Source organism: Rousettus aegyptiacus, unplaced genomic scaffold, assembly GCF_014176215.1.
Source record: "Rousettus aegyptiacus isolate mRouAeg1 unplaced genomic scaffold, mRouAeg1.p scaffold_m13_p_5, whole genome shotgun sequence".
In the NCBI taxonomy this organism is placed as follows: Eukaryota; Metazoa; Chordata; class Mammalia; order Chiroptera; family Pteropodidae; genus Rousettus; species Rousettus aegyptiacus.
Genome location: NW_023416308.1, coordinates 52,426,204 through 52,438,270, shown reverse-complemented (window position 1 = coordinate 52,438,270; position 12,067 = coordinate 52,426,204). Strand labels below are relative to the sequence as shown.

At 33.9% G+C, this 12,067-nt stretch overlaps 1 protein-coding gene across 10 annotated transcripts in view; it reads left to right on the top strand.

The window, feature by feature from the left end:
• GRIA4 (glutamate ionotropic receptor AMPA type subunit 4) overlaps positions 1-12,067 on the top strand; it is a 320,071-nt gene that overhangs the window by 212,027 nt on the left and 95,977 nt on the right. For all 10 annotated transcript variants that reach the window (XR_001598786.2, XR_001598785.2, XM_016159687.2 and 7 more), the window contains exon 5: positions 5,344-5,528. Coding sequence is in view for 8 of the 10 variants with exons in the window: in XM_016159687.2 (XP_016015173.1) it covers positions 5,344-5,528 (185 nt within the window). In the remaining 2 variants the exon portion in view is untranslated. The remainder of the gene's footprint in view (positions 1-5,343; positions 5,529-12,067) is intronic.

Sequence of the window (12,067 nt, the reverse complement as noted above, 5' to 3'; positions counted from 1 at the left end):
ATCCATTGTATTTTTTACATCTAAGCTAAATGATCCCTCTAAAACACAATCTTGTCATTCTCTTCTTAAAGTCCCAGAGGAGTAAAGACTAAATTCTGTAATATGATAGAGAAAGTCCTTCTGAAACCTCTCTTGCCTGCATATCTCTCCAAACTTTGAAGCTTTTTCCACAGGCCATGCAAACTCTTCACATACCCTCCTCATTCTTCCAAATATACAGGATAAACTAAAGTATTTGAAGTTCCTGAATGTGACCTGCCATGCTTACTTTTTAGCTTTTAAACACCCTGATTCTACAATGTATTTATTCATGCATTCACACAACTCTTTGCTGAGTATCTACTGAGCATCCACTGGACTAAGTAGTTAGCATAGAAGTAGAATCTACCTTAACGGAACCTACAGTGCAGTGGTGGGAAAAGACACTAATCAGTTCATCGTTCAAATATATAGTTTTAAATTGTGGTCAAAGTCTCTGAAAGGAATGTACAGAAAGTTACATGAACTTATATGATGAGGGAGTAGTCTAATCAGAGGGTAAGGGATGTCTGAGATGAGATCTGAAAGAAAGCAAAACTAACTTTCAAAGGGAGTAGTATTACATGCAGAAGCACTGAGTAGGAGTTACATGGTAACTTCCAGAACATGTGAGAAGGCCAGTTTTATTGAATGGTAGAAAGAAAGGAGTACAGTGGTACAAAATGAGTCTGGAAAGAAAGGCAAGGGACAAGTATGGCCAAATTTTGGTGTGTATCATAAAAGAATAGGAAACCATTGAAAGCGTCATGCCAGAAAGTACCATAGAGTTGCTGTCTACAAAGATCAATCTAGTTGCTATGTGAACAAGTAAATATATGAATTAATGGGCCCATTTGTTCTTTGTATTGAAATAAAATTCTCAAGTGACTCAGTCCTAGAAAAGTCCAGAAGAAATAAGAAAAATGGTGTTAGGCCATGTCTGAGAGGAGGTGTTCAGTGCCTTGAACCTGTGGCAAATGTTGAAGCTACTTGGTACATGCCTGTGGTAAAAAAAAAGTTAGGTTCAGTTACAACCGACAAAAACTTCGAAAGATGTAAAGTGTCAAATGTGCCTATAAGATGTCATCTGAAGTAAATATGTATACTGTAATGTAGGAATCAGGAGACACTGTTATTGTTGGAAAACATGAAAGGCCTTAGGGAAAAGTTAGGACCTGGAAGGACCATCTTTGAAGATGGATTCTTTGTTTTTACTCTTGATTGTAGAAGAGGGTAAACTCAAAACATTCCTTCTTATCTTCGGTTTACATGAATGGCTTCAAACTGTGGAATTTGGAAGATTTTTGTTCATTTTCTCTATGCCCTTCTTGAACTATGGCATAAATAAATGCTAGAGTCACAGCTGCAAATCATTTTAACCAAGTTACTATGTCAGTTATTCCTTCTGTGTGCTGAGACCTTAGAGTCCACACTGCAGCCTTTGAACATGTTATTTCAGCGCCTAAGCTGCTTTGCAAAGATTCCAAACTAAATGGTTACTAAATCTGCTCTACAGTTCCAGCATGGTGGCATTAAATGCAGTGAGGATTACAAAATCTTATTCTTCTCTATGACTGAGGTTATACACAGCATGAAGTACACTTCCAGACATACACTTCTCTCAAATACACTAGTTTTGGATGCTGGTAATTGTGCCAGACCAGAGAATTCGATGGTATAGTAGTTGGTACCTGCATGGCAATTTATAAGATTAATGAGAGAGGCTTTAATTGAGTAAGTACAAGTTGCTCCTACCTCTATTTGTCACTTCTCCTTTTTAAGCTCTATACCTCCTCATGGGACCCGCCCAGTCCTCTCATTCCCAAACCAGTTTCCATGAAATAGATGTTTCTTTTTTCCATATTCATCATAATGGCATTCACTTCATTTCATTACTTCATTACCCTAATGATATTTCTTAATAATTTCTACATTCTCACTTATTTTCTCCTCAAATTCTAACTCCTCCATCGATGCTGCTCCTGTTGTGTGCACCAATGACCTTCTAATTCAAAAGTACTATGAACACTTTTCTGTACTTATCTATATGAAGTTTCTTTATAGCATATGGATAATACCCTTCTTTTTGAAATTATATCCACCCTGACATAAATTTCTCCTAATTCTCCTCCTGTCCTTCTGTGTACAGATAGCCGGATTAAATAACTCTTGCAAAAGAGAACATCAAATAAATAAGCCCATCTCATTTTGATAGCAGCCACATCTCTAAACAGTACTACTCATCCAAATTAGATTATTATCCATGGATGATAGAAAAGTGTTAATGTGTAAGAGTGCACTAGCCCAAGATTGCTTACATTACTATGATGCTTTTACATAATTGATAATATCATTACATGGCACAATAACATTTAAAAAAATATGTGTATGTATATTTGATAATGTTTTTTAATAGCTCTGGAATTACTATTGCAATCCAATAATGTGATCTTGTCCACAGTATGCCCTTGTTACTATTCTAATAAAATTATTTTGGTTCTTTTGAAGTTATTTATACAATACTGTATAATTTGCATAATGGTTAGTAACCTAAATATCAGTTTTGCTAGACAGTTAATTCCTTGTAAAAACAAGAATCATGTATTGGCATACCTTAAAGAATCTTAGATGTAGTGGGTTTTCAATAAATTATATTGAATTAAAATGTGAGACAGCTTTTTTAGTGTAAAACTAAAACTTAAACAATCTTTTCCAGTAGTGAATTTCCCATTACTTTTACGATATTCACCAAAAACCGCACTATTTATTTTCTGGTCAATAATATTGTATTACAGATTTTCTAATAACTAGAAAATATAAACCATAGCCAGATGTAGAATTAGTATGACTTAACTTGTGATTTTCTAGTTTATATAACAGTACATAATCATAGATTCAGCAGCAGTATTTTCTCTGATTTAACAAATGTATTCCCAACTATCTTAGCAAATAAATAAGACACACACAACTGAGTCACAATGGATAATAAAGCATATTAATATCAAACACAGCTTACTGAAGAATTCAGGTTTTCAACCAGACGCTGAAATTGTAATCATATGTCCTTTGCACTGAACTGAAAAGATGCCATTTATTTATGATTATGATTAAAGTTTTTTTAGGCAGCCATCTTTCTTCGCCATTTAACAACAATTGTGTCCTAGGGTTTTATCTTATTTTAGTTCTAGTGTCATTTGTAAATCTTAAAACTCAAGTAACAAAATGTTGAATTTATAATTTTGTTTTATTAGTGTAAAACTTCTATAGGGAGGAAAATAATAACCTGGATGCCTCATACTAACATCAAGCCTGATAACCACATGATGAAAAAAAAGCAGGCAATATCTAAAGGACTGTGCCAAGCTGTAAATTTATCTCAGGGAGCAGGATGATTACTACTTCGATGTACGTGGCCAACGTTTACCATTTTTACAACACACAAAAAATCAAACAAACATAAAGTCTTTGAATCATTTTAACATGACAATAAGTAAAAGGAGAAAAAAGAATAGTTAGGTGTCAACTGGAATTTTTAAAAAGAACATGTTCATAGGTATCAAAAATGAATAAAAGGAACACTGCCTCACTCACTATCAGAGAGCAAGTCCAGTAACAGAATAAATGAGGAATGAATGTGTATATTAAGATAGGACTCAAATCATCCTATTACACAAGCATTGAATAGGAAGCAAGGGAAAGAGTACTGGATTTGGGGTGGGGGTGGAGAAAATCTAGGTAAGATTTGAAAAGATAATTACAGGCATACATTACAAAAGGAAAGATTAAATGGAGCAATAGATACACTAGAATAATTATATAGTAATTAACATGCCCTCTTTCTTCCTCTTTGGAGATTTTTTTTTTCATTTAAATAAAAATGAATCCTGACTGCCACAGTATTTCATTTGGCAGGATATCAGGTAATTTATATTTCAAATGTGATCTCATCATCGGTTCCATCTGTTGATATGAACTGAACATCCGTAATGTTTGAAACTCTGATTTGTGGAAAACATACCTAAAAATCAAAATCTTTGAATCTGAGAGACTCACATATCAATGAAAACTGAATAAGCCTCCTCTTACCTTGCATGTGTTGTATATTTATTTTAAGTCTGCATTTTTAATCCACCCAGCTCTCCACTCTAACTCCAGGGACCAAGAGAGGGAGAAACTACAGGCAGCTGCCATAGTATGAGCTCCAGTAAGTGTTAGACCTTCTTAAAGAGGACTAGCATATTTTTTTATGCTAAGCCACAGGGGAGGAAATAACTGATTAACAGGCTCTGATCCTAATGAATCCTTGTTTAAGAACTATTCACAGATTCGAAGAATCTACTTTCTTTCTCTCACGTTTCGTTTTAAAACTTAAAGCTGAAAAAAGCAAGAGATCAAGACAATGTTGCCATGAATTATTCTACATAAGTGCTAGATTCACAAGTTTTCCCCTTAGTCCTTAACCTAGATACGAAGACCCGTGACTTTCCTTCCTTATGCAGAGATCTGAACTGAGTACAGAGGTAGAGACCATCCCATATGCTTTCTCAACCTTCCACACCCAATTTAAGTTGTTTCTCTTCCGTGGTATTTTTCCTTGTCTAATCCACACAGATTTAACCAAACTTTCTCTTGGGCCAACATTTTACCTTGAGTGCAGTTATCATTATCCTTTTATAAACTAATTTGCATTTGTGTGTTTGAATGTCTGTCTATAAGATATGAGTCTGAGAGCCCAGAGCTTCACCTATTAGGTCATTCAATTTACCGCCAACCCACATCGTTCCCCTGATAAAAGAAGAAGAGTTAAACAATGCCTTCTCTATTTTTACAATAATGGGTCCTCAATAAATACCACTACGCCATTCTTTTTACATCTGTGTTCCATTGTTGAACCAAGAAATGTTACTATCTTGCTCAAAGGGATAGTCAAAACAGTTGTTCAAAATTAATTTTGTCTAGTGCGTAAAATTAACAAAAAGTTTATGAAATTTTTATTGACTACAGGTGGTACAGGATTTGCTTTTGGTTTATTTCATCAAAAATGTGTCTAGAGCAACGTAATATTCTTCAGTAGAGAGATTTTGAGAGCTTACTCAAAATATGATCTTGCTGTTTCATTCAAGTGATATTTTAAAGGCTGTTGTTGCCTGAGTAAAGAAAATAAAAACAGATGATTCAGAAATAACCACTCAGATTCTTAAATTTCTGAGCATCCATTGTATTTTTTGGAACATAAAAATGTTGATGTAGAATCAGTGCTTATATGTTATTAAAGGGGAACATAGGTTGTTTTTAGTAACACATCTGAATTTTTTTTCCTTCTAGGATATTCAATACTTCAAGCTATTATGGAAAAAGCAGGACAAAATGGTTGGCATGTGAGTGCTATATGTGTGGAAAATTTTAATGACGTCAGCTATAGACAACTTCTAGAAGAACTTGATAGAAGACAAGAGAAGAAATTTGTAATAGACTGTGAAATAGAGAGGCTTCAAAATATATTAGAACAGGTAAGTCCTGGATTTTATATTATTGTTAACCTAGACCTTCTACAAGAAGGTTGACCTTTGATTTATTTGTTTCCATCAATATCTTCTTCCAATCATTTAGTTAGAAATGTGGAGTTTGAGAGTCTTCATTTTATGATTTATCTCCAAAACTAAATCATAATCCTCTATCAACAAAGTCTATTTTGGTTCTTAAGGTCTCAGTGCCATTAGGAGCATTATTTTTCACACATTTTTAAGTTATACAATAGAAAGAACCTTTTCTGAATCATCAAGATTTCTTGGCCTTCGATTTCCATAAACATCAATTTTGAAGATTAATGCCATTTAAAATATTTGAAAATTTTAATAATTGTGACTGTGTGCTTTTACTAACCGTTAGAGAAATAGCTACATGAGAAATAGCAACATGAATTAGTACAGCAATGAAAAATAAGAAAATTAAGTCACACACTGTATATATAGCATATTTTCTTCTAGATTTTGAAAGTAAGTATATTATCACCTCAGGAAAGATGGTTTTCATTTATCCACATGAAGAAAGAATCCTTGCATTACGCTTTCAATAAGTATTTGTTGATTTGATTTGATTTAAAGGAAAAAATAAAATAGAGCTTTTTCATTGTATTCAATGATAGGAAAATATCAAATAATGGATAACATAGACTTCCCCCTAAACTGTCTATCATGACAAAGCTTAGAAAGTCTGTATTTGGCCAAAATTGCAGTGAACGAATGCCATCTAGTGGTTTTAGAAATGTTTGCCCGCATTTAACTGCAATATATTAGGTTGACTGGACAATACCGTAGCATGACATTTTTGTTGGTTTGCTACATATAATTTATCTAAGCAATTACATGATTCAATTTGTAGTAGTAAATTTACCTATTTTCAGGTTTATTTATAAGGATAAATTAAATGTTCAACTATAAAAAGAAAAACCACAAGTTTCAGAGATTCCTTCTTAATATAGAAAGGCACTAAACCTAATGCCTTAAGTTTCCTTCCTCAACTATATTAGTATTTGTAAAAGTTAAAAGTAGGAAAGCATGTGGTATTTATTTTGAAGGTCTAGTGGATCCAGAGCATACTACAAGTGGAAATGACAGGGTATTCATTTCCTGTTATAGAAAAAAAAAATAACTTGATTGAAGAAACATGTTTATATTACATTGGAAAATATTAATTATAAATTGCAATTATTCAACATATATAAACTTTCTAAATGTGTATTTATGGAATCCAAGAAAAAAAAAACTTTGTCTTTCTTTCTTAAGCAAGACATTCACTTCAGCTCAAACTCCTATTCTTCCTCTCTCCCGCTCTTGCTCCTGTGTTGAGAGTGAGTTGTTTGACCTGAACAACTGGAGCTTTGTAAATAATTCTTTATGAATCCCAGAGAGCAGTCAATTCTAAGAACTGCCTGGATTGCCAAATTCCTGTCAGAAAGTGAGTGAAGCTCAGAAAGACCCTCTACTCAGCACTTGTGCTTAAAAGACTATCTGGTGAAGGCAAATGAGTGCCTTAAACACACTGACCCATTTTAGCTTATCTGGTTTCTAAGAAGAAAATTGGCACACCTGGGTGCTTAGGATAACTTCTTTGAGCCTTAAATAAGCTCTTGCTAAGGGAAATGGACATCTTAATTTTTTTCTGTCATTTCAAAGAAATTATTTTTCCTTTTCCCAGCTTCATTGTGATATAAATTACATATACATATAACACTTTGTAAATTTAAGGGGTACAACATGATAATTTAATACACTGGCAATTTATGAAGTTGGTTAACACCTCCATCACTTCATATAATTACCATTTCTTTTCAGGATGAGAATATTTAAGATCTATTCTCTTAGCAACTTTCAAGTATATAATACAATATTGTTAACTATAGTCACCATGCTGTGCATTTGATCCCAGAACTTAGAAAGCTTGAGCGTCTACCTTTTCTAGTTCTATTTCTATTCTTCTTGCTGAATTCTAAAAGGTTTCTATCCTATCATGACTGCATAGAAATAATGAGACTGGTAATAGACCTTTGTTCCTTTAAAATGTCTTTCAGGTATAAATCTCGAAAATTTTAACAGTCTAGTGTATTGTGAGAATATAATCTACTCTTAATTGTCTATACAATTTTTCCCCAGGAAAGGCTTATTTCTGATTCTGAAAATAATTTTTTTCCTATCTATATTTCAATGCAGTGCAACTCTAAGCAAAATCACTTTTAATGTTTTTTAGTTTTACTCTTGACTCATTTAAACACAAGAGCTAATCCAGAATGTCAGGAATTTATACATATACTTCAACACCTCTATAATAAAACATTTGCTTAATGAATTGACATAACAATAGAAAACAATTTCAGAGAATCAACTGAAGCATCTTTTAAAAATTAAAATGCTAAATAATGTTTAATCAGAAAAATATATGAAAAGAAGTAGCTCTCAGAAGATGGTGAAATTAATTCGAAGAAGATAAGGGGATGTCCTAGGACATTTCTAGAAGAATGACATGCTTTATATTATTGTACCATGCTGTCAATAATTACTATTGTGACATTTTAATTTGCATCAATTTTCAACAACATAATGTAAATAGTTCACACAATTTTCTCTTAAAATATGTTAATGAACAATATTGGTTAGAGAAACACTTCATTTTCTGTACATATTTTCCAAATTATTTTTATGACAAGAACTAATTAGTTCTTATAAATGTGTTGCTATTTAAAATAACAGTTAGCCATATACTTATTCAAACATTTCAAAACACAAACTTCAAAGTATTTGAATTGCAATTTAAGTTATATTGCTTTTTTTCTACCTTAAATTGCACCATAGGAAAAAAGTGGAAGAGTTTATGTAAATATCACTCACTGAGCTATTTAAAGCAATAGAAACAACAAAACTACAGAGCTAAATGATTGTCATTTTGTTTGTATCAGACTCCAATAAAACAAATTGCATTTTTGACTTTCTAAATACGCTAATCTATTTGTGTCCACTCATCTGCAGAAAACAACTTTGAAAAGAAACTAAACATATTTTTGAGTATTTCTTGAATTTGTGATCCATTATTGATGGAAAGAGTCTCAATTTTTACTTAAATTAATATAACCATTTTGGATAGTGGCATTATTTATCTCACTTCATTTTCTTCCTCTAACAATACATCAACTGTTTTTATATAGTTCACAATAGCATGATATAGCGAAGCAAATGATTTTTTTATATCAAAATAAGTGGCTTATAGTGAGTGTATTTTCATATTTTATTTTCATACATATCCATTAATTTTAAATTTTGAACTCGATTACTTACAGAATCAGTATGAACTCTATCTCATACTGTATCAATTGAAAGTTGAAGTACCAGACTTTGATTCACATGTGTAAACTAGCAGCAAAAAAGTAACAAAAACTTCATCTTTATCTTTTTTGCATTGAAAATTATTTGTGCAATATAGCACTTATAGTTAATGGTTGCTTACAGATTTACTCCACAATGAAAAAAACTAAGGGTTCTGCAACCAGATTTTCTTGTTTCTGCTGTCAGTCAAACTCTCCTCTCATGAATATTCAGCTCATCGTCTGAAATATGCAGTTGTCACAGTGGTCAGTGTGATGACTTGTACTCTTGTAATTCATTCTTTGGTCAATTCACTTATAGCCCCAAAATTATGATTTTTCTAGAAAAAGTAAGTGTTTTCACTTTATGAGAGATGGGTAAGAAATCTATTGTTTTTAAAGTTTTTTTATGTATCAATTATAGTTAATATATAATATTATATTAGTCTGAGGTATATATAACACATTGATTAAACATTTATGTAACTTATGAAATGATCACCCTGATAAAAATCAGTACCTATCTGACACCACACATGGTTACTAAAACACTGCTGACTATATCCCCCATGTTATTCTCTACATTCTGACTATTTTGTAACTACCAATTTCTACCACTTAATCTCCTCCTCCTTCACCCATCTCTCTACACACACCCCCATCCAGCAACTATCAAAATGCTCTCTGTATCATGAGCTCATTTCTGTTTTGTTTGTTTGTTTGTTTGTTTTGTTCTCTAGATTCCACATGTAAGTGAAATCATATGACATTTGTCTTACTATATCTGACTCCACTCACAGCACAATACCTTCTAGGTCCATCCATGTGGCAGACAGAAATATTTTTTTACTTTTTCTTGACTGAGTAATATTTCATTGTATATGTGTCCCATCACTTCTTTATCCATTCATTTATTTATAGACACCCAAGTTGCCTCATATCTTGGCTATTGTAAATAATGCTGCAATGAACATATGGACATACATTCCCTTTGAAGTAGTGTTTTGTGTTTCTTCAGATAAATAACCAGAAGTGGGATTACTGAGTCCTTCTTTGTCTCCTGTTATAGCCTTTGTTTTAAAGTCTATTTTGTCTGGTATAAGTATTGCTACCTCAGATTTTTGTTTGTTTGTTTCCATTTTCATGAAATATCTTTTTTAATCTCTTTCTTTCAGTCTGTGAGTATTTTTTGGTCTGAAGTGAGTCTCTTGTAGGCAGCATATGTGTCCATTTGGCTATCCTATATCTTTGGATCGGAGCATTTAATTCATTTACATTTAAAGGAATGGTTGAGAGATATGCAGTTATTGCATTTTATTTTTTATATTTTTCTTTTTTCTTCTTCTTAAAGAAGTTCCTTTAACATTTCTTGTAATACTGGTTTGATGGTGATAAACTCCTTTAACTTTTTCTTCTCTGATAAGTTCTTTATCTGTCCTTCAATTCTAAATGATAGCTTTGCTGGATAGAGTCATCTTGGTTGTAGGTCCTTACGTTTCATCATTTTGAATATTTCATGTCAACCCCTTCTGGTCTCAAAGTTTATGTTGAGAAATCAGTTGACAGTTTTAATGAGAGCTCCTTTTAAGTAACTAACTGCTTTTCTTTTGCTGCTTTTAAGATTCTCTCTTTGTCTTTAATCTTCGGCATTTTAATCATGATGTGTCTTGGTATAAGTCTCTTTGGGCTCCTCTTGTTTGGGACTCTGCGCTTCCTAGGCTTTATGTCTATTTTCTTTGCCAGGTTAGGAAAGTTTTCCATTATTGTTTCTTCAAATAGGTTTTCAGTTACTTTCTTTTCCCCTTCTGATGCCCTTATGATGTAGATGTTCTTACACTTGATGTTGTTTCAGAGGTTCTTTAAACTATTTTTTTTTATTCATTTTTCTTTTTACCATTCTATTGGATGTTTTCTCCTTTCTTATTTCCTAGATCACTGATTTGATCCTCTGCTTCATCTAATCTACTTTCGACTCCCCCTAATGTATTCTCTATTTCAATTATTGTATTCTTCATCTTTTACTGGTTTTGTTTTATGTTTTCTATCTCCATTTTTATGTTTCCTATCTCTTTGCTGAAGTTGAAGTTCTCATTGAGATCACTAGGCATCCTATATAACCAGTGTTTTGAATTCTGCATCTGGTAGATTGCTTGTTTCCATTTTGTTTAGTTCTTTTTCTAAAGCTTTATTCTGTTCCTTCCTTTGGGACATGTTTGTTTCTCCATTTTGATTGCCTCTTTGTGTTTGTTTCTGTGTATTAGTTAGAGCTGATATGTTTCCTGGTCTTAGTAGAGTGGCCTTATGTGGTAGGTGTCCTGTGGGGTCCAGTGGTACAGTTTCCCTGATCACCTGAGCCAGGTGCTCCAGGTATGTCCCTTGTGTGGGTTGTGTGTACCCTTCTGTTGTTGAGCCAAGATTGCTGTTGGTACGTCATTGGGAGGAATTGACTCTCAGGCTGATTGGCTATGAGGACTGGCCACGACTATGGCGGAAGAGCTGTTGTGCAAGTCTGTGGTGCCTGCCCAGTCTGCCTTTTAGGTGTGTCTTTTCTGGTGGTGGTTGAGTGGTGCTCTTGTGTGATCTGAAGCTGGCTACCAGATGTGTTTGTTCCAGTGCCTCATGGGAGAGGCTCTGTTGTAGGCCAGCATTAGCTGCTACCTGTTCCCATCCCAGGGCTACTTTGTATGAGCTACAAAGTGATCTGCAGATGGTTGCCGTTTTTGCTAGGCTTTGAGGTACCTAGAAGAGGCTAAGTTATGAACTGAGGCCAGCTGCCACTAGTGCCTGACCGAGGGCTGCTTAGAATGAAGTACAGGACACATCAAGGTCAGATGCTGCTTGTTTGGGATTTGTAAACCTTTGAGAGATTTTAGGAAAGTGCACAACATAATCCAAGACAGGACATTTGTATGGAAAAGCCACTGGAAGGGGCTTGGTTGGGTCCACAAGTTGGGTGGGGCAGTATCTTACTGAATCACCAGGGTGGGGCAATGGGGACTCGGTTATGGTGGTCACCAGCATCTGCAGGAGAGGGCTTAACAAAAGTACAATGGCGTCTGCCAGCACTTTTGTCTGGTAGAAAACTACCCATCCAACTTTCACCCGAAAGCCAGAAAATTCAGTTCCTTCTCATATGTTCTTAACACCTTACAAGCTGCTGCCCCATTCCTGGAGCTCAGAGAAAGTGAATCTGTC